The sequence below is a fragment of the Phoenix dactylifera genome, chromosome 5, assembly GCF_009389715.1.
Source record: "Phoenix dactylifera cultivar Barhee BC4 chromosome 5, palm_55x_up_171113_PBpolish2nd_filt_p, whole genome shotgun sequence".
Classification (NCBI taxonomy): domain Eukaryota; kingdom Viridiplantae; phylum Streptophyta; class Magnoliopsida; order Arecales; family Arecaceae; genus Phoenix; species Phoenix dactylifera.
This window is the reverse complement of record NC_052396.1, coordinates 10,981,208-11,008,429: the sequence shown is the minus strand read 5'-3', so window position 1 is coordinate 11,008,429 and position 27,222 is coordinate 10,981,208. Positions and strand designations below refer to the sequence as shown.

The 27,222-nt window shown below is 38.6% G+C and overlaps 1 protein-coding gene and 2 long non-coding RNA genes across 3 annotated transcripts; 1 reads left to right on the top strand and 2 right to left on the bottom strand.

Moving 5' to 3' along the window:
• Positions 1 to 1,346: 1,346 nt before the first annotated feature.
• Positions 1,347 to 13,221, bottom strand: LOC103710299 (ascorbate-specific transmembrane electron transporter 2-like). Its single transcript, XM_008795966.3, has 4 exons — positions 12,943 to 13,221; positions 9,131 to 9,179; positions 8,829 to 9,028; positions 1,347 to 1,893 (listed from the first exon to the last, which is right to left on the bottom strand). Exons 1-4 carry the CDS (start codon positions 13,090 to 13,092, stop codon positions 1,594 to 1,596), a joined length of 699 nt encoding a protein of 232 aa, XP_008794188.1. The 5' UTR covers positions 13,093 to 13,221; the 3' UTR covers positions 1,347 to 1,593.
• LOC113462934 lies at positions 1,890 to 6,239 on the top strand. The gene is made up of 2 exons (XR_003386290.2): positions 1,890 to 3,412; positions 3,605 to 6,239. It is a non-coding gene; the product is annotated as an uncharacterized LOC113462934 (long non-coding RNA).
• A 1,650-nt stretch (positions 13,222 to 14,871) lies between the features above and the next one.
• On the bottom strand, positions 14,872 to 26,695 carry LOC113462935. Its single transcript, XR_003386292.2, has 3 exons — positions 26,375 to 26,695; positions 17,463 to 19,297; positions 14,872 to 16,275 (listed from the first exon to the last, which is right to left on the bottom strand). It is a non-coding gene; the product is annotated as an uncharacterized LOC113462935 (long non-coding RNA).
• Positions 26,696 to 27,222: the final 527 nt, after the last annotated feature.

Sequence of the window (27,222 nt, the reverse complement as noted above, 5' to 3'; positions counted from 1 at the left end):
AATTGCAAAGTTCCGCCTTTATTGTTTATTCTTGGAAATGCCCTTTCCAGTCCAAAGGCCAAGGGAACGAACAGCAAATGTTGTCTCATAACAGAAAAGGCTCCATATTTATTCTTCATTAATATGATGGTGGAGTCAACTGAGATAGAAACGAGTTTACTAATAGAATAGTCATTAATAGTTTGCATATCATTCCTGAATTCAAATTCACTCTTTCCAAATACTTCGAAATATTTGCCAAGTACTCCTATTTAGGACCATCTTCGATGTTATGGTAAGCTTCTCCATATTAATATGCTAAATGGTTTCATCTCACACTAATATCAATCCTAGAGGTTAATATCTAATCCTCATACAATCAGAATATTACACAACCTCACTTTGCTTGTGTAAAAAATACTTCTCACAAGCTAGAGGACCAAAGTCTTGTCTTCTTGTATATGAAAGAACGGTTCTCTGTAGTGGGAATTCAAATAAACATAATCTTGGTCTTTCTTTGAACTTTTTAACTACCAAATCCATGACTATCAAGCCTTGTCCCTGCCACTCGGCTTTACCTTTATGGGCCTTCATTCACCATGCATTTTGGGCTTCCTTCTGATATCATCTCAACAATTTTTCTTAAATTTTCTCATAATTTTCATCCACATATTTTAGATCTTCTCCCTCCTTTTTGTACTTCCTTCAACAACTATGAAAGTACCATTCCTTAAATATGTCTATTCCATCTCAATCAATTGTCCATCCCTTAGTTCTTAATTGTTACAACTCCTCTAATAATACGTATTTTTTTCTATATTTATCCTTGTTTTACCATATATCCACCTCAAAATCCTTGTCTCTGCTACGTTCACCTTAGACCCTCTTTATTACACAACATTTTAAACTCTACAATATTTTCATTTAAGCTATGAAGATATAATATTAATCACAATACCAAAAAAGCATTTCTCCACTTGATCCAACCATCTCTAGTTCCATTACATCTTCATATCCTAGGATATTAAATCTATAGAATCTATCGTGCATCATTTATATTTTTACTGACATTTCATTTTTTTAGTAATTTGTTTTTGTTTTGCTGATTTTTAAGCCATATCCATTAAAGAAGTCTTCCATAACTCATTAAATTTTTATCTGAAAAATCAAATTAGTGTGGGAGCAAAAGAAAAATAAATTTCCACAACCAAGAAACTTACATGGTATAGCATGCAGTCATAAATACTAATACCGCTAGAAAAGAAGTTGCAATGCTCAAAATATTGTACTTATGAGCCAAGTATGCAAGCATTTCCCAAATAAAGGTCAATTCGAAGAAAAATATAACTGACAGAAGACAACACAGATTGCACCAGCAAATCATTTAGTTAGATATTTGTTATTCTCAGCAGGATAGAAACTTTATACATATAAAAGAGCCTATACAAATCCCTCTTTCAAAAAACCGTTCAACCAGAAAATACTTAAGAGGGTGCCATAAAAGACTAGTACAGCAAGATACGCAGACTATAAAGTATATGTGCAGAGAAGTGATGACATTTCAATACCACAGAATAATGGTTATAGGAGAACTGGTAATATATACAGATTTTCTTATATTGCAGAATAACTAAGGGAATCTTCAGTGTGGGCAGGAGTAGCAGCAGATATCACAACAGTGACTCCCAACAATATCACAACAAGAGCTGTAAAATTTACCAGAAAGGCTTCTGGACCATACTTGGGAAGACCTGTGCTCTCTAGGAAAGTCAGCTTCTCCAGAAAGCCTAATTCTGCATTGGCTATGGCCAAAATGTAGACAAAGAGCCCAAAAAATACATGCAAAGGAAGAACATTACGTCTGACACTTGGCTGAGCACCAGGAAAGAAATATGTGACAAACCCAAAAATCCACTGGAAAAAAAGAAAGCCGAAATGAATGCCAGATATAGGTGCAGCAAAGCTTCATGAATAGAGTGCATTAGGAGAAACAACAAAAATACCATGACAATATGCATGTGTCTGTGGAAAATTATTTACTGATGCAACTACGCTGCTCCTTTTCGTGCAAAAAAAAAAAAAAGAAATAAAAATTCTATGCCCTTGACTGCTGATCTATAGTTATGGCTCCAAAAATACTTGTGCTATTCCAATAGCATGATGAAATTCTACATTTTTCACTTGTCTTATTCAAAATATTACGTCTTCACCAATTTATTTAAATTTTCCTTTAAGTTCTTGATGGAGGACCATATAATAAGATGTCTAGGTGCACTTCTGCTAGATGCAGATATTGAAATTTAAAAAATATATTTTATTTAAAAATTAAATATATATATATATATATATATATATATATATATATATATATTTATATGGACTATTGGGCTAGAATTTTATGAGAATTTTAGTATTTTATTTCTATGTGGACAGTTAGTAGAATTTTTGGTTGTCTATATAAATCTATTGTTGTGTTAATTAAGAATATAGTTTGCATTATTGAGATTTGAGAATATAGAACATTGAGTTGCTCTCACTCTCTACCTTCTTCCACTCTTTTCTTTCCTCTTCTTCTCCTCTTCCTATCCTACATCACTTTGGTATCAGAGCTTATTCTATCCTACGTCAATTTGATTTCAGAGCCATTCCTAACCCACCACCACTACCGCATCCTTGTCTCTCCATCAATGCCAGCCCTAGCAACCTCTCAAACCACCCTCCCGAGATCCACCATCCACACCGCACCACAACGACATTGGAAATAAAACAAAAAAGGAAGAAAAAAGGGGAAGAAAAAGGGAGAAAAAATAAAGAAAATAAAGGGAAAAAACAAGAGAGAAAAAAAAGAAGAAAAGGGAAAGGAAAGAAAAAGAGAAAAAAAATGGAGCTCGATCTCTTCCATAATCTTTTATTGCTCCCACCTCCATCATAGCCACTGGTGGCCTGCTGCCCTTTTGCGCGAGTCTTCTCTCACTCACAACCATACCGGACTCCCACACCAATCAGACACCCGAACATGTCGCCTTATCTGTTGGAACCGGCTTATTATCCCTCGAACCCATCTCCATCACCTACTTGAGCTTGTACACTGAGAACCATGCCTTTTGCTACCTCCCACTGGCTTCCCATGAGAACATCGACTCCATGCAATGTCACCGTCTCCTTATGCCTCTACTTTGGCTATCGTTGTCGTGGCTAGAAGCTTTGAAGGTCTCCCTTTCACTGTTTCAAGTCGTCACTGTCCTAGGCTAATTGCTATTCCTAGCTCAATCTCCACCGCTGAGAGGCCTCCACTACCATCCTCACATAATTTCACCACCACCTGCTCGGGCACCGCATCCCCATGATTAGGGATTTGGACTTGAAGCCTCACAATTCAGGTTCAAACCCATCAGATCCAACCCGTTTCAACTTGATCCGACATGTGGATTCAGTAGCTTTATCTTCTCTGGGGGAGGAATAAATAGGTAGATCAATAAGTAGAGTCTTACCCGAACCCACTCACTGAACTATTCGCCAGTAGGTATGCGTAGGACTTATTCCGAAGGCTACCGACACACTCCTCAGTAGAGGGTGATGATATGAGAGATTTCTCTTTTGATATGACAACCTGAAGGAAGCTCAGATATAATCCGATCCAGGCCGTTTTGGCCCTAATTAGACCCATCGTTACCAATTAGATCAGGATCCAGTCAGTGCTATGTCAATTTCCTGCTAGTGGTACTACGTCAGCATCCACTCAACACCATGTCAGCACTCAGTGCCACACCAGCATCCACTTAGCACTATGTCAGCAGCTGCAGAATTTTCTAGAAGCTTATCCCTAGCTAATTTTGATGTGTCGATTTCGATTTTGGTGTCTATTTCTGCAAATTCTACCTTTATAATAGTTTTCTTTGCTATAAATTGAAGTAGTGATTTAAAGTGCTATTTGTGAGGTAAGAACTTTCCCTTTGAAAACTTGATTGATATTTATTTGATTCAGTGATTAGTAAATTGCTTTAGTTCTGGGTTTAATTTAATCTCTTTTCTTCCACAAAAGAAAACCCTATAATCTGGTTCGTTGCGCCTAACCCTTTTTGCATCCAACTTTCTAATTTATTGCATCTACCCTAGTTTCTGGAGTTTGGCATATCATTTGCATTAAACATACTAGTCTTGTGTGTGTTCATCGTCGTGGTTTATGATTTATACTTATTGCAACTTTTAGTCTATCTCTATATACTTTCATTGCCCTACATTTGAGTACATCACACTATGACCAAGAACAAGTAGAGTGACTATGCATCCACAATGGACAAAACTACCACAAATGTTGTTCCCTCCACTTGTACACTATAAGTTGACCCTCAAGCCTTTATGAACTCTCTAGACCAGAATTTGAGCGAATGAGTCAACAATATGAGCAATTAAGTTAGCAGGTAGCTCAAGCACTAAGAGGTCTAGAGGTAGACGAGTCTGTTATGCAATACGATGGATCCCCTCATTCAGTTAGGTCAGTCCAGGGTAACCTCCACACTTCCGGATTAGTAGCAGCTACTGATTGGAAGAGTTTTGCCCCTAGACATGCTACTAGAGTCTTACCTAGTGATCCTCATTATAATATAGAGTCTAGGTTTGATGAGGATGTAAATAAGGAGTATGATTTTATAGAAGAACAGAAGATCCCTAGGCATCCGCAAAGACAGGACCATAGGCAGCCAGTCCATGACTGTCCAGGAGGAGTCTATCATAGGCCAGTTGATCAGTGTGCTAGATATCCTAATAGGTTAATAGGCATTTCCCTCTATCTCATATATATAACCAGGAGGGCATTGATGGCATTAGTAGGTTGGTTAAGGTAGATATGTGATCTTATGATGGTAAACTAGACCTTGACACCTTGCTAGATTAGTTTGATGAGCTTGAGGATTATTTTCATTGGTTGATATGACTAATAGAGAGAGTTTGTTTTACTAAGATGAAGTTGGTAGGAGTTGCTAAAAAATGTTGGAAGAGTGTATAACAAAACCTTCAACGTCTAGATGAACCACTTATCACCCAATAGGCAAGTCATGAGATAGAAGTTAATGGAGAAATATTTACCTTCCTACTATAGGAATCAATTGTTTGATCAGCTTCTAAACCATAGGCAAACCTCAATTATGTCCAAATATATGGAAAGATTTGATGAGCTTATGCTTAGGACCAGAATACAGGAAGATCCATTTCATGCAATTAGGAGGTTTATCAATGGGTTTAGGGAAGATATAAAGAAGAAAATAGAGTTATATGCTTTTAAATTCTTTAGAGGAGGCCTATCAAAAGACAATCACTATAGAGAAGTATCTTAAGACTCCTCCTCAGCATAGGTTCATCAGTCTATACCTATTTCCTCATCGAGATCTGCTACCTAGTCTAGGGTTGCTTCTTAAATAGCTTCTAGGGATAGTATTGCTAGAAATAGGGAACCTCGATCTGTTACTTATCCTATTGGCTCCATAGGTGATCCCCGTCCTAGTGGTTCTTTAGTGCAGTGTGATCACTATTATAATAGAGGTTACAAGACTATACATCCTTAGCAAGCTTTAGCTTTTGAGCAAAAGTCTAATAATCTACAAGAGGTTGAGGACTAGGAAGTGGATCCCGTAAGATATTTAGAGGTAGAGGACCACCATTGTAATGTTGTGACGCCCACTATTGCGGATAGTGATACCAGAAAGCATACTAGTATCTTTCACCCCTTCATTAGATGCAATGAGAGATCTGGTAAGTTGGTCATTGATGGGGGAAGTTCCATGAATCTGGTTTCTATGGTTGCTATAGCTAAATTCAACCTTGAGGTAGAGCCACACCCTAAGCTTTTTAAGGTAGCCTAGGTTAAGACAACCTTGCCTATAACTAAGAGATGTCTAGTGCCTATTAAAATGAAAAATTATGAAAATGAGGTGTTCCATGATGTGTTACCTATTGATGTAGCATATATTTGTTAAGATGCCTAGGGCCTTAATGACTTAGATGTGACTAACCATGGTAGGGAGAACACCTATATGTTAAGAGCAAGAATATCATCTTGATCCCGCCGAAGCCTCACATAGAGAGTCTAGACTTAAGAATAAGCCACTGCCTTGGGTTCCAGTTAGAAAGAGTATCTATATCTTCAACCATAAATTTAAGCGCAAAATTTGATTACAAATTTGCTATTGATGTTCATCATAGGACTGAGGAATTTAATATAGAAGATAATGTTATGGTTCGCGTTCATTCAGAACGTGTCTAATTCCTTCAAAAAACAAGCTCGAGCCATTGCCCTATGTTCCATATTAAAATACTTGAACCTAATGCATATTTACTTGCCCAATCATTTGAATATTAGTCCTATTTTCAATATGGAGAATTTATTACCTACTGAGGCACCTTTGAGCTTCTTGCTTTGCTATCTAGGGTTCTTGGAGGTACTTCCTAAGGCACCACATTTTGCTCAGAGGAGAGAAAAGATTGAAGCTGTTTTGGATGATGAGATTGTTAATTCTTCCAATGATGGCTTCCATGGAATGCCGTACCGGTCCGGTCCTAGACCGGTACTGGAACGACAAAAAAACCGGTATTTCCCGATTTTTTATCTGAACCGGCCGGTACGGGCCCGTACCGGCCGGTACCGGCCTCGTACCGGTGCGAACCGGCCGGTTCGCACCGGTACGTTTTTTTTTTAGAACCACAGCGCCGCGCGCTGTGGTTTTTGAAACCACCGCGTACCGGCCGGTACGTACCGGACCGGACCGATACCGTACCGGTCCGGCCGGCCACCGGTACGCCGACCGGTACCGTTACGGCGGACCTTGATAGCTTCTATTACTATCTTGTCCAATGAAAAGGCTATAATTTATTCGATACTTCTTGGATTATAGAGGATGAGTTTCACTCCTTGGATTTTGAACTTTTCAAGTGGTACTTGCACTTAAAACTCTCAAGAGTCAAATTTTTTCCAACCGAGGAAGTATGACGGAGGGACCGTCTAACAAGAAATCTACACGCACTTCTATTAGATGCAAAAATCGAAATTAGAAAAATTAATTTCATTTGAAAATTAGAGAATTTTATTTTTACGTAAACTTTAGAACTAGAAGTTTATGAGGACTCTGGTATTTTATTTTTATACAAATTCTTATTAGGATACCCTTTACTATGTTAATTGAGAATATAATTTATATTATTGAGATTTGAGAATACAAAATATTGAGGTGCCCTCTCTCTCTACCTTCTCCTCCTTCCTCTCTTCTTTTTCCTCTTATTCTTCCTCTTCCTCCTCCTATCCTACGTCCGCTTAGTATCAGAGCCTGTCCTATCTTGCGTCAGTTCCATCTTTTCAAAGCTGCCATCTATAGTTCCAGGTCACCCCTCAGTTTATACCGCTCAATGGATTTAATCTAACCCTCTTTTATTTGAGCCTTCTCGGCCGTCAAAGCTAATAATCAAAAACAGCCAAGACAGTTCTTCATATTCTTTACTACAGGTATCAAAAATTTCAGTCTTCTACATGTGAAAGTTCAAGTTCTGTTTTTAATTTTACAACACCCTCCTTGACTTAATAACCAAAACTCCAAACTGCTCTAGGAGCATTAAAATTTATGTGTTGTCAAGAAATGAAAATTATACTAGTAGTGAGTACTAATAGACAACGATGTTTTGATGAAAATATATAGTTATACATGTTATGACGATAAGATAGGATGAACACAATACATGAGGAGCACCAGGACACCTGCTGTTTGTGTTGCTTAAAATGCCTCTCGTGAGTCATGCTGGTATAAGTGTCGCCAGTTTGAACATTATTTTACAGCAAGAAGCACAGCAATATCAGCAATAGTTGCCACTTCTATCAATATGATCTCTGCCGCTTGTCTTGCTATTTCACACTGCTACTGGTACTTATTATAAGCAAGGTTTCTATTTATTCTAGTTGTAATCATAAACCCATGTCTATGGAGCGTGACTATGTTACAGGATAGGGACAAGGAAACAAAAGAATACCAAGGTTTTAAGTATCAATGCCAGCGAACAGGCGAGATACCCTCAAACATGGTATGTGCCATGCCATGCTCAGCTCCATGATGTGCTTAAAAAAACTTTTTTTAATTAAAAATATTAAAAGAGTTAGGTGGTTGCTGTGCCGACCAATGCTAGGTGCCAGTACTAGCTTGGCACACAATGTGTCGACCAGCAGAGCCAGCACTTGAAATCATGCACAATACAGCTACACCAATATGAAAAATTTTGGAAAAAATGGATATGATACAATTAGGATATGACAATAATAAATTAATGTTTTATATAATGCAGAAAGTTTCAGATACCATAATGGCTCATCACCATAACATAGTTGATACTCAACACAGCAGCATCAACAAGGTCCATGACCATACTCCATATATATTCATCATTCAAATCCATCAACCATAGTCCATATTCCATATAATCACATCAGCATTGCAAGCTCTAATACTAATAATCTGTAATATTCATCACATTCATCCAAAAGGAAGAAAACAGCAGCCATCCATGTCACACCAAAACATTCAATAAGTATCCTAAATGTATGGAGCCTTTTTCTTAATTTTAATAAAAAGAGGATGCATAGGATAAGTATCTAACTAAAATATCCTAGCCATATCAAAAACCATAATTGCGATCTGATAGATATTGAGCATGCAGTTCGCAGCATCTGCGTATCATAGATTCATGTGCTAATGAAGTAGGAGTCCATGTCTTACAAATGCACCACCAGTATTCTCATCTGGATTCAAATCTAATATGCATAATAATTTAAAATATTTTGTCACAGGACTAAAATGTAGGTTATTGTAATTTACCTGAATGCCATATAAGCATATTGTACCAAGCCCAACCCAGGAATGCAAGCTGTACAAATTAGCAATTCCACTTTCATTGTGATTCTTGAAAGCAAAATATATTCCAAAAGCTCCAAGCACCAGTGCAATCGCATGAAGAATCAGATGAACCATTTTATTTACTTCACGACTCCAAGGAAAAGATTTATAACTCATTATAGCTGCAAATCAGTTTGAAAAAAAAACAGAAGAGATTCATCCATTGCAAAACGTATTCAAACTAAACTAAAGGCTAATGACTGATATATTTTAAGCTTGCTTACCTTCACTTCCCATGATAATGAAGCCAATTATCATAAGAACTGGATGAACCTGCAAAGATAAAAATATAACAAAAGCCAATGATCAATCTTTAAGCAATAAGAAAATATTCCATATTTCCTTGTTTTATTAAATCAGTTTGGTCTGACAAATAAAACAACACCATAGTTCTACAGAAAATGGAAGAAACAAATTCCAATCAACATCATAGAACTGCACACTATATGGAGAAGATGATAATTGTAGTTGGAATGAAGTTTCCTAATACCATCTGATATATCTTGGAATGGACCTGTGCTGACAAAGCGAACTGATCAATGAAAATTTGCCACCTAGCCGCTAGCTGACCATTCAAAGCTTGCCCCATGTTTCACCCAAAGGGCGCATGGAGAGTCCTCTGCAGCTCAAACTCTCTTCATAGATGGCAACAACTCAACCATATCACTGGTTGTTTCCTAACAGACATGGTATCCAAGTAAATCCCACTATCAAGAAACACTAGCGCAGCTTTGTTGCCTTATCGACCAGCATATCTCCCTAAAACTACACGGCGATTGGGTCCAGCCCTCATCTCTATATATTGCATTCCCGAAAGTTCTCTAAGTAAGCTCTCTTTTGACTCTCTCGTGCTCTCTCTGCTCCTTTTAGGCTTCCGTCTGTTCACTAAGAGTTATATCTGACGTAGGCATCGAAGGGTCCCCGCCGGACATGCTTCGATGGGTAGACTTCTTTATTTTCTGATGTTTCAAGTCGGAGCTAGGCATTGGATTACCGCCCAAAGATGCTCCGCCATCCAACTCCACCAGAGCATCGACACGGAGGTGTGCAGCAATCCTATTCGATCTCTTCGATCCAGACAACAAACAAACCGAGAACTCCAGCAACCACTACCAACTCGGTGCCCGAGTCAGACCAATTTCCAGCAACAAATAGACGCTAAAAGAAGGGTCCTAATCCCATCTCTAGAGGTTTGGTGGATCAAGTGGATGACCTACAACCATGAAAACAAAAACTCAAGTGGCAACTACAGCCTCCCAACAGGACGCAACCATGGAGTTCGATGGCTCTCTATAGAGCCCCCAGAGGGCTCCTCTCCAGCAAGAGCCACCCATCGATCACCGCTAAGCAATTCCATCTACTTATGTAGCAGATCCAGATGCTTACTGCCGCCGTCCAAAACCTACAGCAGATGGCTACCAAACAGCAGCAACAACCGAAGTCGCAGCAACCATCACTGCCTACTCTACACCGAGAGATCAGGACCAGTGCAGCCGAATGTCATTCCCATCCTCGAGGTCCAGGATAAGCCCGACGTTCGCTATTCTCACCCATGGAGTACAAGGTGAGGGGGATGGCGTCAATCCCCAAGTGTAGTCTCAAAAGGAATCGATGTGAGGGCATTCATCCCACCATCATTCGAAGAGGATCTCCAGGAGGAAGGTCGACCTCGACCATAGATTTGAGAAGATGGATCGATGTCTTGAGGCCTTAAGAGGTTGCAATGCCAAGCTCGAGGACAAAGTTGATTTCACAACTGCCCCTCCATGCTTGCAAAAACCATGGAGGAACCCCTTTCTCCTTGGTTCAAGATACTCCAGCTAGAGATATATGATAGGACTACTGATCTCCTGGACGTTCTAAAAAATTTTAGAGCCCTCATAATACTCTAGGAAGCCACCAACATAGTGCTTTATCAAGCCTTTAGCTCGATTGTGGTACACCGGGCTACGACCGAACTCGATTCATTCCTTTTAATAGTTCGGCCAATTATTCATGATGCACTTCGTCAGCAGCCATCGGTACAAAAAAGAATTGAAGTACTTGTTAACCATCAAGCAACAGGATAGAGAGTCTCTTCGTGACTACACTGCTTTAATGTGGCAACTTTGGAAATGAGCGATCTGGATCATTCGGTCGTGGTGTCCGCATTGAAGCACAAGCTAAAGACCTCTCCGTTCCTCTTTGCCCTTAAGAAGTTTCTGAGAAGCCGTTCGGAACTTCTTGCCTAAGCTGAAAAGTATAAAAATGCAGAAGAAGCTATGATAGCTTGGCGAGAGTCGGACGAGAACAAGTCCAGGAAGAAGAAAAATAAGTAGGCTCTGGAGAACAAAACTAAGTGTAGGAAGAAGCAAAGGATGGGTAATCGAGGTTCCCATCGATCGAAAGGCCCGCCTCGATAGTTTGAGAGATACACCCCTCTTAATAACCCTCAAATGTAGATCCTGATGGAGATCGAAAATCGAGATTATGTTACGTGACCCCTAAAGATGAAGGAAGCTGCCAAGAAGGATTAGAGAAAATTCTGCAAATTCCATCGAGATTTCGGTTATGATATCGAAGATTGCCAGCAACTCAAGAACAAGATCGAGGCCCTCATCTAGCGACAGTACCTTGGACGTTTCATCGACAAGCCGTAAGACTGGAGCAATACTAGACGGGAGCTACCTTCTTCTGAGTAGGACACTAACAACTGGTCTACTGCGGGCATCATCAAAATTATCTCAGGTGGTCCAGCGGTAGGTGGAACGAGCTCATCTGCATGAAGGAATTGTGTGCACTCTTTCCAAGTAGGAAGCTCGAATCCGAAGAGGAAGAAAACAGACGAGGTCATTTCTTTTCTAGATGCTAACATAGAAGTAGTACAGACTCTACATGATGATATTGTTGTAGTTTCCTTAACTATTGCTAATTGTGATGTAAAACATATTTTATTAGATAATGAAAGCTCAATGGATGTATTATTATGAGGCTTTTTGCAAGATGAACATGCCTACTAACCGATTAAAGAGGGTAAACTTCTCTCTAATTGAATTCTCGAGGGATCCCATCTCCACACAAGGGATCCCATTTCGTTCTCGCCTTCCAATCAACAATTTTTTGGTGAGACTAGGTGTCAACCTAGTGTGAGGACCGTAAATATGAACTCGAGATAGACTGTTGGTCAGAACCCACCAAGCAAAACGCATGGGCCATTTAATATGATCAATATTCTTTAGGTAGAAAACTTATTTAAAAGGACTTTTTAAGCTGAAAACAGAAAGGATGGGAAAACAAGAAAAGGAAAACAGAGAAAAACTTGTCTTTGGACACAGAATAAGTTCTTTGAATATCAAACTTATTTAAAAGGACTTTCTAAGCCGAAAACCAAGAGGATGGATGGGGAAAACAAAGGAAAATAGAGCAAAACTTGTCAATGGACAAAGAATAAGTTCTTTGAATATCAAACTTATTTAACAAAGCTATTTTGAGTTGAAAAACAGAGCAAGCATATCCTTAGCAACAACATTCATACTGTCATGTTCGGTGTATATGCCATAATTATACTCTTCTAAGAAAGGAAAATTAATTCAATTGGCCTTGGAATTCAGCTACTCACCGGAGGTCCATCCATGCCCATACAGCATTGTCTAAAAGTACTTATAAAAGCATAAAAAATTACAGAAAATATGCAAAATAACATAAACGCCCATAAAGTAAACAAAGACTAGAGAGCATCAATTATCTCCAATCAAGTAATACAGACAAAAACAAACACCACAACTCCCTCCAGAAATAAGCACCTGCGACCAGCAGACAAAATTGCAAATTTCTTTTACCACTTTCCCTGCTTAACAAATAAACAAACAATCGCAATACATGAAACCCCGAATCAAAACAACGAGAGAAACTACACGAATACGTCGCACCACCAATTTACAACTACATGAAACACTGTTTGGGACAGCCCTCCCCGGTAATTTTCTCTCATGGAATACTTAAAAAACCTAGATAGAACGCAAGCAAGCAAAGAAAAGACAAATCAAAGACAACGTACATTAAAGATGAGGTTTTTGTTGCTGGACTCGAAGGCGAGCCCTCCCCGGAAATGGATGTTCCACACGAGCACCATCACTGCCGCCGCCGCCGCCAGCACGTGCGCCGCGAAAGTAAACGGCAGAGGTCTGACCCCTACCGACCCTCCCATCTCCGCTTCCCCTTCTCCTCTTCTTCTCTTCTTCTTTCTCCGCACGGACGACGAGCACGCGATACCAGTAGCCGGCCTTCTTCTTTTGGCGATACTGGAGTATTATAACCTGGGAACCGGATGCCGCCAGATCTGGACCGTCCGATTTCCATCAGTCCAGGAGCAGTACATCCGTTCACTTGTGTGGGCCCACATTATTATCTGGTTTGTTCGGGAACATGCGACGTGGGGTTCGGAATCGCCGGGTGAAAAATTCTGGTTATGGATGAGGAAGCGTCCGCTGGGAAGGTGACAGGTGAGTGATGAGCGTGCGGTCGAGAAAGATCGCATCGGGATTCGATCTTTTCGTATGACAGTTATGGCGTTGAAGGAGTTTCGCGTCTCCTTGAATGATCTCGTGGGGTCAGCAATGACGTAAAGCTGGACTTTTTTTCTACATCTGACGGTGAGAAGAAAGGATATGCAATGACCCGAGGTATCTGGCACGTGTCTCAAGCGGTGTAACAAATCCTACTGGAATCTCCAGTCTAGAGCTGATCAAACGTCAGGCCGCATCAGACTTGGACAATTAAGTTCGTGGTTATGCCCCAGCCTGGTCTGACTTTATCCCAACCCTAAAAGCTTCTTTTTTTTTTTTTTTTTAAGTCAAAACAGCATTTTATTTTTCATATAACTCAAACATGAGCATAATTTGCCATATCAAGAATCCTGAAAATTCAATATCAGGCTCAACAAATCTAATATTAATATATTCATTAACATATAACACAAAAATTTACTACTATAATATATAATTTGTTAATGTAATTAATATATTGAATATATATTAAATGGATATAATTATCAACCGGACTAATTTTAAATTTTTTCAGGCTCTAACCTATTTTATAATCGGGCATATTTTTTTGCCAAATATGCCCAATTTTGGACTGGGATTGGCAGATGAGGTCATCAGGCAAGTTGTTCAAATATGAGTGGTGAATATTTAATGCTTCCGGTTATGCGCGAGAGTAACGTGTAAAGTGAAAATTTCTCCAATTTCTCCACCACTCATTATCAAGTGGTCCTACATAGACGATTTTTCATGACCCATGATATGTCTGCTGTCTCTCTGTCACTTATTATCAAGTGGTCCTATATATGCAGTTTTTTATGACCCATGATAAGGATGTTCTGCGACTCACGCAATGCAATGCGATTGTAGCGAAATTAACAGAGGTAGCCCTAAAAAATCCAAGGCAAATGTCCAAAAATTGTTGTTTATAGAGGAATACTCCATCTATCCAATTATATAATTTTCAGAAGGTGCACCATCCTATCATATAGTTTTTAAAAAGTGCCAGTAAATTGATAAAAATCTCTTAATGTTGATATAGAAAATCTGGAATCAAGTCCACTCTTTGAAGCATAATCAGATACGACTCTCATGAACATATTCCTCACGCCATTTCTACATATGATCAGTACTAGGGATGTTATTCCTTCATCAAATGAGCCCAGATATGATTCACTTGCGAAATTTTCACCCTCCTGTGCAAAATTATGACCCATCTACTGAATTTGTGTATGCTACATCTTTTTTTGACTCATTTTCTCTAGAAATCACTAGGAACTCCATCATCATGCTTAAACAAAATATTTATATTCCATATTTTGTTCCAAAGAGAGGATTCCAGGTTAGAGATTATAGTTACTCACGCCCATCAAGTATTTTGATAGAATTAGGAGGAGGCAAGTCGCCTCCCCCAAATTTATTAAGATAGGAAGAAGTATGTACAAGAAAAAGGGGTGAGGGGAATTAGACAAGGAATGTACAAAGGGCCCGTTTAAGATGGAAGAATAGCAAATAAGTGAGTGGTTGCCAATGAATATAAGCTTTCCAATAATTTGCAATATCCTTCTTCCGATTTCGAACCTGAGATGACCCCAAAGCTTGAAAGTGGGGAGTGTTTTCTGGAGAATGGAGAAGATATAGCACTGTCCATGAAGAAAGATCCCTCCGTTTCTTTCTTGCCATATGCGTCAAAATCATGCAATCACAAGTTGATCCCAGGATGTGCACAAAATAAGCCGAGATTACTTCTTCCTCCAAGAAGTCCAAAGTGCATGTAGATTGGCGGGCCATCCTCTAATATAAAGACAAGTTTTAGAGGTGGTCCAAATGCTTTTGGAGAAGAGGTATTAAAGGAAGAGGTGTGACACTGTTTCCCTATTGCAACCATAAAAAGGACAACCTGTACTTATCGCGCCTCCTTTTCTAGCAAGCGCCTCCCCCGTGTGAAGTTTGTTTTTCAAGATCAGTAATAGAAAACTTAATCTTTTCAGGTACTGCTGCTTTCCAAATGACCTTGGGGTACAGCAAAGAAGATCGCCGTTGCTAATGAACTTGTAGAAAGAATCCATCAAAAAGATCCATTGCTGCTAAGCTTCCACACCAACATATCAGCAATTCTGGTGGGTCGGAGGAAAGGAGATCATATAACTTCTGCAATTATTCCATTTGTTGGAAAGAAAGCGGGCCCCTTAATCTAACAATCCACTGAAGATTCCTCCATCTCCATGAGGATGCCACTAATACATTCTCTCTAGTTGCCATGGAGTAAAGGACATTGAAAAGCAAGGTAAGAGGTATCATACTGATCCAAGATTTGATGTCCCCGCCATCTGTCAGTCTGAATAATGTACAGTCCCAAAATGCATCTAAATACTTGCATATGTCCTTCCAAATAGGGGATAGCTTCACTAGGTTCTTCCTCACTCTGAAACTAAATCTTCTTTGGTGATAATAAGAGCTATTTATCAAATTCCTCCATGAGACATCCGATCTGGAAATGAGTTTCCAAGCCCACTTGGCTAGTGGTGCATTGTTCATATTCTTGATATTTTTGATACCAGGTCCTCCTTCCTCTTTGGCTTTGTATACATTGTCCTGACTGATAGGGCATTGAAATCCCTTCACAGTCTCTTTTCCTTTCCGTAGGAATGATTTTCTCATTTGGTTAATCCTGTGTAGAACTCATCTTGGAAGTTTGAAAGTCAACAAACAGTAGGAAGGTAAGGTTGACAGGATAGCATTAATCAGAGAAACTCTTCCAACCCATGATAGAAATTTTCCTTTTTCAGGAAGTTAGAGATGCACTAACTTTATCTAGAAAAGGCATCCAAAGTTGCTCCGGTAGCTTCCTGTCATGAAAAGGTAGACCGAGGTAAGTGAAGGGAAGGTGATGCGACTTATCAAAAGAAACAAGCTAAGTCAAATATATCAAGTGATCCTTTGCACATTCCAAGTGGGCCTATTACAAGGTCCCAGGCTAAAAGACTTAGAGAAGCTCTGATTGGGCTTGTTCTAAACATATGGGCTAGGCAAGCTTCGAGTGGATCTACAGATATAAAGCTGGGCTTGAGCAATTCACAAGAAGTCATCAATGTCATTCAAGTAGAAGATGGGAGCTATTGATGACACTTGGGCTAAATCTACCATAAATGAAGAAGTCTCGCTGAATTTCATACATGGGCTGATTCATTTGAACCTGGACTTCATTAATTTGAGCTCAACATGGTGTTTTTATCTTCATTTAATGGGGTGCACGAATTTATGAACATTTTTCATCATTTGAAACTTCTCATTAGTTGCTTTGTCTTTTCCATCCTTGGAGGGATGTTCCAAGGTAGTTAATTGATGCTTTGTGTTTCCTATGCTTGGAGGGGTGTTCCAAGATAGTTAATTAATGCTTTGTGTTTCCTATACTTAGAGGGGTGTTCCAAAACTAGTATTTATATTTCAGGTCATGTAGAGAATGAAAAACAATGAATTTGTTCTGAATTTCAGATTTGAGAAAAGCTTTCTCTTATGTTCTTCATTGAACTACCTAAACTTATCAAGAATTGATCAACCTTGTGGCGTTTCAGCACTTTGGGTCTTTGTTTCATCATATTCAAGGGTTCTAGTAGATCATCCAAATCTAGTTTTAGCTTTTTTGGAGTTAAAATACCATCTTGTTCGTGGGTTCTAAGGATTTAATCCTTATGGGTTCGCATCAGAAGGGTTCCTTGCTTATGGTTCATAAGAGTGGTCATATTTGCTGCTTCAGTTTCACTCATGTTGAGGTAGAGAATCATGCTCTTGTGGATATCAATTTTGAGTTCCGAAGCTCTCTCAAAACCAAGAAGAATTGCCATTGTTGTCAGAATGCTTTCTCTCTTACTTGCACAAAATGGAAGGGTGTTATTGGCAAAATAAAGGCTCTTGATACCCTAGAAGTGGATGTTGTTGCCAATGCCTTCTAGGTGACCAAGAGCGCCTGCCTATTTCAAAATTCTTGCAAAGACATCAGTAACCAAGATAAAGAGGGATGGGGATAGTGGATCACCTTGTCTTAATCCTAGTTTGCATTTTAATCTATTTGCAGAGGACCCATTCACCATAACAACAATGGAAGCTGAAGAAATAAGAGACTGTATCCATTCTATCCACTTGAGAGGGAACTATCTGGCACGAGGGTCTCAACAAGAAACTCCCAATTGACCTTGTCAAAATTCTTCTCAAAGTCGAACTTCCAGAGAATACCGCTATGCCCTGTCCTCCTACAGTAAGCAACCATGTCACGTGTAGATAAAAAATTCTCTATATTGGAACACCCTTTAATGAAAGCCAATTGTGATTCATCCATAATAAGTGGTAGGAAGCAAGCCAATCTGTTAGCCAAGACTTTAAAAATAATTTTGTAAAGGTTGTTGAGTAAACTAATTGGTCTGAAATCCCTTGGCGATAGAAGACCCTCTTCTTAGGAATGAGTGAGATATAAGCATACTTCAATTTGTTAAGGTCAAGGGTACCTTTGTGAAACTCCTCAAGCATAGCCATCAGATCATCCTGCAATAAGTCCCAGAATATCTAAAAGAAGGCAAAAGTGAATCCGTCTAGTCCCAAAGCTTGCGAGCCTCCTAAAGAGAAAGGTGCTTTCCTGACTTCCTCCAATCTGAATTCTTCGTTGGGGGTGCTAAGGCCGTAGGGGGTATCATCATAGAGCATATTCCAGTTCATTGAGAGCAAAGGAGAGAGTATGACCAAAGAGATCTTTGAAGAAATTATGAAGAGTTCTAGAGATATTTTCTTGGCAGTTGATTTCAGCACCATCCTTCAAGATAGAAGAAGTGAAGTTTAGTCTTTTTCTCCTAGAAGCAACTTTGTGAAGATAGGTAGTATTTCGATCTCCATCTTTAAGCCAGCTCACTTTAGAGCATTGGTGCCAATACACCTCTTCTTTTTCATAGATTTCTTGTAGAGAAGCTTTCAAGATCCTTCTGGTGTCTAGCTCAGAGGGCAAATTTTCTTTTAGCTCTGTATTCAAAATCCTCTTCAATGAAGACAGACACTTTTGAGAGCCATCCTCAGCTTTCTCAAATTCTCTACCCACACAGCAGCTTTGTTCTGAGATCCTCTAATGTTTTGCCAACTATCCATACTCTCCAAATCAGCTCCTTGATCCGCCAATTTTCGAATCTGAAGATTCTAAACTTTATGAAACCGGATATTGCAGTCCACTGCAATAGGAATGTGATCTGAGGCTGTACTTGAAAGAGCTTTTTCAAAAGAAGCAGGAAAAATATCTTCCCATTCCTAGGAGGACAAGAAATAGTCCAATTTAGCAAGAGAGGGGTGGTCCCACCCATTAGACCAAGTAAGTTCTCTTCCTTTCAGGTCAAGATCAAAAAGACTGAGAGAAGAAATGAAATCCATGAAAGAAATATTATCTCTGAAGCACTGAGCAGTTCCCTTTCTTTTAGAGCATGATTTTGTGATATTAAAATCTCTGCAGATTAACCATGAACAGGCAAATTCATTTCTGATCTCCACCAATTAGTCGAAGAATAAAGGTCTTTGATATCTTTAATTAGGCCTGTATACCGCTGTGAATACAAGGTTCTTCTTCAACCGAGTACAATGGAGTTCCACAGTAACAGAGAAAGACCTTGTTTTCAATCTGACAACTGAAATAATCTAGAGTTTCAGCTGATTATGATTCCACTAGATTATCCAATCGCATTCAGACAACTCCATTCATCAACTTTAGATTCCCTCATAGATCAAAGGAACCTCTGAGAAGGGTCAGCGACCTTTGTCTCTTAAATGAGAATGACCTCACAATTCAAGAGAGGATAAGATCTCTTATCGCTTGCAGGAGCTCCAGAACCATGGATGTTCCTAGATGTAATGATCATCAGAAACTGTAAGTAGCTGCATAATGATGGAGCCCAGCTACTAAATCAGTCCAAAGAAAAATTACCAACCAAGCAAAATCACTAAGAAAATTTTCAAGAGAGATTGTTTCAGTCCGAAGCAGAAGGGTGCGCCTCATAAAATCAGCTCTATTTCAAAACCAGGAAAGCTCAAATCCTTCCCGACATTCAAGTGGAGAAACAACAAAATAGCCAGCCCTAGGCTTTTGTAAACAATGGACACCAACTGCATAACAATAGGGCTTAAAAACAGAGGAACAAGATAGGAACAACAGTTAACAACAGACAATAACAACTCACAGACATAGGATACTCTTCAGCTTCAAACTTCTACAAGGGAAATAAGATGATCATTGGGCAAGAGTAGCGGCCTTTGCCTTCTCAAGAAGCAAAATGGAGTCCACAATCTCCCTTGCATTCTCCTCCGAGTACAGGAACCCACGTGCCTTTCCCCAATTCAAAAGAAATTTGGTGCTGGACTAGGCTCAATGGCATGGGAGTCTCCGACGGAAGCGAGACAGAAGGGAAGGACTTTTTATTTCATCAGGGGGGAAGAGTTTTTCTGTAGCCAACTTGATGGTTCTGATGGCCTCGGCTAAAGGTGGCCGTCTTGCTTCAAAAGAGGTGGGGCACGGGTTCCATAGTCTGAGAGTCCTGGGATGCAGAGAAGTCATAGTTTTCCTCAAAGGATTCACCGGCTTTAGGGCCCAGCATCATGGCTTCCACCTGGCTTCCAAATAGGGTCTCCTTCAACTTGGTAGGGCTTTTTGTGGATGGCGGAGGAGATTTTGGTAGATTCTCAACTTCATTTATCGGATCTTTCATAGTTCTTGCAAGCATAGGTTGAGGTGAAGTCGGCGACCACTCTTGCGACTTTGGATGGATCATTAAGCCACAAAGGAGTGAGGAATCCGGTACTAAGACACCTGAATTTCTAACGTCTACTTTAAAGGGGACAGACTTTCGTAAAGATTCAAATTCAGCATCTCCAGCTTTTCAAGGGAGAGCAGCGCCAAGTCTAAGTCAGAAGGAGAAGCTAAGATTGACTCCGAACTTAGGAGACCACAAGTCTTTCTCAGATTGGAAAAGGTTGGATCACCTTTACTAGAGTGAAAGCTCTCTTGCATAGCCCCAGCACTCTCTCTCTCTCTAGGAATGGCTATCGACCCCATGCCTCTTCCCCCAATGTTGTCCAAGAAATTTGAATTCTCCACAACCCGATTCTTGGTTTGGTTCCCTAGGTTGAGATCGACCAGACTGGCTTCGATCTCCGATTCAGGAGGGTTTGCTGCCATCCCCTGCAGCATCAGAGGAGAGGATGATCAGGGGATGGATAAAAGAGAGGGGTCAGGCCTCAATAGCTTGCTGAAGCAAGCTCTTAAGGAGATTGAGATGGTTGGACTGCTTGTCCAGCTCCACGACATTTGCAGGCCAAGAGCACTCTCCCGGTCCTTCAAGGAAGAAACACAAGGAGGCTCCTCTTCAACAAGGGCTTTATCTTTAAAGGATGGCCGATGCGAAGCAGTTGTTTCTATCTCCGGTAAAGGAGCATCACCAAGGAGATCAACAGGAAAACATGCTTGATTTGGTTGATCTCCTTGGCCTGATGAGTCTCCTATCTCAAGAGAGCTGGAGTTATGATGAAGCTGGCCAGAACCGTTGTCTTGATCATCAATAAAGGACCTCTTGGTGGCTAGCTAGCCTCCCAATCTAGATTTGAGACCAAGGATGCATGGTGAAGGAGAAGTTATGTCTTCTTTCACCTTGCAAGTGGGCACAGAAAAGGCATGCCCTTATTGGAAATGATGCAAGAAAAGTGTTGTAACCACACGACACCGGGTCCCAATAGGTGATTTGGCACAACTCTTCTCAGGTCCATCTTCACCTGTTGAGATTTTGGAGGCCGAACCCCACTTCTTACGATATGCATTCAAATGAGTCTTACTATTGCTAGCTCTTCATATCATTGCAGGAAGTTATTCTCCATGGAGAGGAAGACAACAACGCTCTTCGGCCTGCCAGGGATGAACATCAATCCTTTGCTGGTTGTAGGTTTTTGGTTAGCTTGGCACGATCTAGAGGAATGGCCTATTCGCCTGCAAAGCAAGCAAAGAAGGTTGTTTCCGCAGTCCCTTCGAAAGTGATCGGGCTCCCTACAATGGAAGCAACCTTGTCTTTGCTGAGAGAAAAGAGTAGAAGGCATACAGGAAGGGAGGGCTGCTTGGGATTTAAAGTTTTTCTCTGATCGAATCAGGTCAGTATCAGAGCCATGCTCTTATCTAGTAAAAGTCCAACTTGATCTGATCAGATCAAGCTGGTATCAGAGCTCCGGTCCTCTATATTTGTCAGAGGTTTATGTTCATAGTCTAGATGCATAAGCAATACAAGCAATCAAGAGAAGGAATATCCTTGCTTTAAGTATATCGAAGGGCAAAGGCGAGTATGGTTGTTAGTTCTTCCTCAATAGATGATGTGAGATGAAAAATGTCTCATACAACTAAAGAAAAAGATTGCCCAACTCACCGAGATCGTCTCAAGATTGGCAATACCTTCAACACAAACACCAGCAACTCCTGTTGCGAAGCTGTCTCCTACGGCTCGAGATAAAGAACCATCCAGCGAGGATGAGGATGAATGACCTACTACAGGTATGAAAAATCTCTCTTCAATTATTTAAAGTTGAGGCACGAATCGAGATCCCTATACATGTGGAGTTGTTGATGCAGAAAAGCTAGATAACTGGTTAGCCCAGTTAGAGGCATACTTTACTATTTATAAATACTGTAGTGTCCAAAAGTAGCTTTCGCCCGTCTCAAGCTTTTTAGCTATGCTCTTACTTGGTGGAATTTGTACATAAGGAACAACGATGTTTCGAATCTAATATGGAGCAAATTCAAAAGCCTAATTAAAAAAGAGTTCTACCCAATCAACCAAAAGAAGGATTGGTGGATCAAATGGCAGTAACTACAGCAAAAGTATGAACAATCTGTTCATAACTACACCACCGAGTTCTACAAGCAGGCACTCTCACTCAGAATTTTCATCGACGATCATGTAATTTTTAAGTACATTGGAAGTCTTAATGAGGGTATCCACAAGGAACTGAAACTCTTCAAAGTTGAAGACATCGGCAAAGCCAGCGTGAAGGCCATGGGATTGAGGAGAATAATCAGCCTAAGGAAGGTAAAAAAGGCGACAAGTTCAGAAAAAGCGACGAAAATCCATGTCTTCTCAAGCATTGAGTGTTGTGTCTTGGTGTAGGAAACTTAATTTTAGTTTTCACAAAGCTTGAATGAATATACGTGTATCATGAGTGTTGCCTTCCCACCTAGCTGTACACATGTAAAAAACATGTCAAACCTAAATACTGCCATAATATATATGGCATTTGCTTATTCATAGGAACCAATGTGTTCCATCAATAGTACCAATAAAATCTTAAGCATTATGTAACAAATAGAGATACTAATAAATGTAGAAAATATATAATTCAGGTATATAAGAATAAGATATTATATTGAATCCTTAATTTAAAATATGGATAAAATTGTGGTCTTTGTCGAATATATTCAGGAATGGTATCAATATAATTTGGCGGTGGCTTTATTATGTCAAATGCTTAATTTCTTTGATGCTTGAAGAACTCTGTAAAATTGCCTGCTAATAGTCTTCTCAAAATGTTGAAATCCTTCTTGAACAAATCTATTAACAACTCCATAGCCCGAGGTCAGCCAAAAAATAGTCATTATTTCTTCAACACTCGTTTCTTTGGTACTCATCAAACTATAATTGTGCCTAAATAGACTGCAAAGATTTTGAAGACTTCATTCGAAATTGCTCGTAGCATCTATTGCCAAGTCTATGCAAGATATCCATAACCCACATATGACCAACATATAAAGAATCTCTATACATCTCCTTGTAAACATATTTTAGAAAATTATTAACACATGCAGCTGTATTAGCTAGTACAAATGCATCAAGCTCTATATGACTTTCATTATTCTCCTCTTCAATACCATCCTCTAGTTGAAAAGAATCAACCCATTCATTCCCATCTATACCATCATTTAATGAAAGTCAAAATCATGATTAATTAACAACATTTTCCAAAGAACATAAATATAAAATTGCACGACTATAATTATTAAGATGCTTATAAAAATATGAAAATAATCATTCATCTACCATAATATCATATAGCACCGCATCCATATTCTATAAAATTATAAGAACCTATGTCCAAGAATATAAAGATGCTCAAATCATCCAAGCATAAAATAATACTTTCAAATTTGGCCAAATAATTAGTCAAAATATAATATTCATCATATAACAAATATAATAAATTTGTTCCAATAACAATTCAAACAAAGTCTTGAATAGTCAAGTATGTACTATAAAGCCAAGAAATTAGACAATCTAAAACTAAGAGGTTAGGTTGGTAGGTGGATGGTTGTTCTTTTTTTTCATAAAATACTATAAGCCAAGCAAGTTATACAATTAGGTCAGCCAAGGCAACAAATATCTTTCAACATTCAAGGTGCAAAAATAATTGGATCCCAAGCAAAAAGAGATTGTTCCCATACTCAATTCTCAAGAGTGTGCCAAAGTAAGTTTCTTACATCTAGAATGCTAGAACCAGAAGAATCATGTCTAGCTGTTGTAGTCGTGCTACGACTCACCATGACATTGACTAGCCAATTAATTATATTGTTCAAAGTGGAAGCTGTTGATACACATTTGCTACCATTGGAGCTAATTCTCTTGCCTCCCTTGTTCTCTTAGGAGTTGGGATCATTGATGAGGTATCCCTACTATCCAAGCCAGAAGTCATACTTTCTAATTCCGGTGTATCCTCATGCCTATCATTATCTTCAACCTCCTCACTTATAGCATTTTCTGATAGCCCAAGTGGGACTCCTAGTGACTTCTGGCTTAAAGCCTCCTAGTGACTACAATGTCCATGTACAATTAATCCAAGTCAAAATAATATGCAAGCCCTTTGTCCTTGTTTTTGCCCAATCTTGTTTCCTTTGCATGATATTAGAAATATTAATTAGCATAAGCAATATAGCTAAATATATGTATCAAAATATATTTATATATATATACACCACAATTTTCTATTCTCACCATTCGTCTGGAGCATTTAAAGTTCGCTTTTCATGATCCCAACCTAACCCAGTTTCTTTATCCACTAAAGCATTCTAACTTTGCCATTCCTTATTCACATTATCCAAGTAATTTTTCAATTGGATTCCTTTTCATTAAACCTTTTCACCAACAAATTCCACCCATCCTTTATAAAATGGGAACCAAGTCTACATCCAACCCTTACAAGTTCTTTATAATGCTTAACAAAAATGGTGTAGCTTTTACTATCCCAGACTGCTTTCTTCCTAATCCCCTGTTCATTACTATCATCAATAGCTTTGCTTTTACATTTTGTTGTTTTGTCACTTTGTCCCTTCTATCTGGGATATATTATGCTCATTTGTCACTTTCAAGACTAACAAAATATTTCAAAATTTAACATTGGTATAGAAAATTGAAAATTGAACAACTAAAAGTATTTGCAGATGATCAGCATAAACATGGTTCATACTATTACTCAATACAAGAACTTTTTATTAGGTTGAAAAAGATAAGAAATGAGAAAATAGCAAGCTAATGCATTTAAATATGGAACAAGGTTGCAGAAATTCTAAATATCAGAACCAAAATTCAAAAACAAAGCAAGGTTACTCAAAGTCTCAGTCTACAAAAACTGTGATTACAAAATTTAACCAGTTGCTTTACATGTGATTCTCTTGTTCAACTTTGTAGCTCGATGTGCAAGGACAACGGACTGTGGTATGCAAACACAAGCATTTTATATGATATTGCAAGTAAAGTATTTGGAAATCTAACCATGATGCACATTATGAGTATTGCGCAATATGTTTATACATGTATCAGTGTATGATGTTTTACAAGTTTTTTGTGTTAATACTTTGCCCTTGAAAAACCAAATCAGCTTATATCTCCTAGATCTAACTCTTGGTTGTAGAAATTCATGATTCCTTTCATAGGAAAAGATTGTAAATGGAAATTGAGAAAAATAAGATTCTATTTCATTTAATTGATTTCAATAAACGCGAATGAACCATATATGTGTCGCACTTGAGAGTTGAAAATGAGTTAGAAGGGTCCAAGTCTAGAATGGCCTCCATTTGACCCGAATTGGCACTCTGTTTGAAGTTTTAGAATAGATAAAACCTCTTATCACCATAAAACCTCTTATCACTTGATGATGAACTCTTAATGTTCCCTTAATCATCAAGCCTAAACCTACTATACTATGTTTCCTGTAGGGTGCATATCAAAGTTCAGTTAGAAATTGGAGTTCAGGGAGAGAGGGTGCTGATAATTGCAATGAATCAGGTTCTAAAACACATCATTTGTTAACCAACATTATAGCTCCTGGCCTTCACATTTCTTTTGCTATTATGCATCCTCCAGACATCTTAAATTTTCTCTTGTAGCAAATCATGGAAATCCAAAATGCTTTACCATTCTCTTGCCAGGGGCTTGGTAATGGAGCAATATGCAAATTTTTTTATAGAAAATCCCTCCTTGAATTTGGTAGCACAAAGGCTAGAAATGCAGGTGCTAAAAAATGGCCAAATCAAGGGACGACCTGTGATATTCTTGAGCTCAAAACAAGCAAATCATTTGAAACATACAATGTAAGCCTATTCACAATCTAACCAACCCCAAGAACAATAGTCAACACCTCAGATCGAAATTTAATTCCCCTATCACCATAATAAACCAAAGACTCAGAATTGAAACAACTGATTTAGAAACTGTAGGAATGCAATCAAACCAAAAACCAAATTTCAAATCAAAAAAAGAAAGCAATTAGGTAAACAATTGAGATCAGAGCAAACAGATAAAGAACAACGATGCTTCGGAGCATGATCGAATGAAAGAAAGATGAAATCAAGCCCTAGGTATGGATCAAAATCCATGGAAACGAGAAGAAAAGGAGACGAACCTGGATCGAAATCAATCCGAGCGGGTGAGGATGGGGGCGAGGGTTTCATGCTGGGAGCTGCAGGTTTCAGACGACGGAGGGAAGAATTTATCGCCACGAGAGGGCGGGAAGGAGGATGGCTTTGGAATCTGGTCAGTTCCACCACCATGCCGCCACCACCGATACAGAGGGAATGATCCTCGACCTGGTCTTGATTTTTAGAGGAGTTGATCCTTTTGGGAGGAGATTAATCTGAAGAAAAGGAGAGTTCTGATTCATTGGGGAGTTGAGAAGACGCAGACGTGCGAGGGGTGTGGACGGGTAGCATGCTATTTTCTGAAAATAATAACTTCCTGCAAATACATAAAATTTAATACAGTCCAAAATTACTTTTAATTGTAGCCAAATATTTAAAAAAAAACAATTACATGAATATCTTTCTCAATAACTAATTTTACATAAATATCTTTTCAAAATTAATATTTACATATATATCCTTATAAAACACTTATTTTATTATTTTATTCTTTTTTTCATTCTTGTTTTTACATATGTACCCACGTCATCTAACATCATTAAAAAATTGACAGTTTCAAATTAAAATGACTAAAATAATTTTAATGAGTAAACGTGCAAAAAAAAAATATTTATAATACGATCACGATGAAAAATAAAAAAATAATTTAAAATTTTTATTTTATTTTTTATTAAAATAAATATAGTTTTTATTAACGATATTAGAAGAACTATTATATTATAGGCATTTGTGCAACAAAAGTATTTTATGAGGATACAAAAATAAATATAAATTTTAAAAAAATATTTATATAAATATATTTTTTAAAAAAAATATTTATATAAAAAATTTT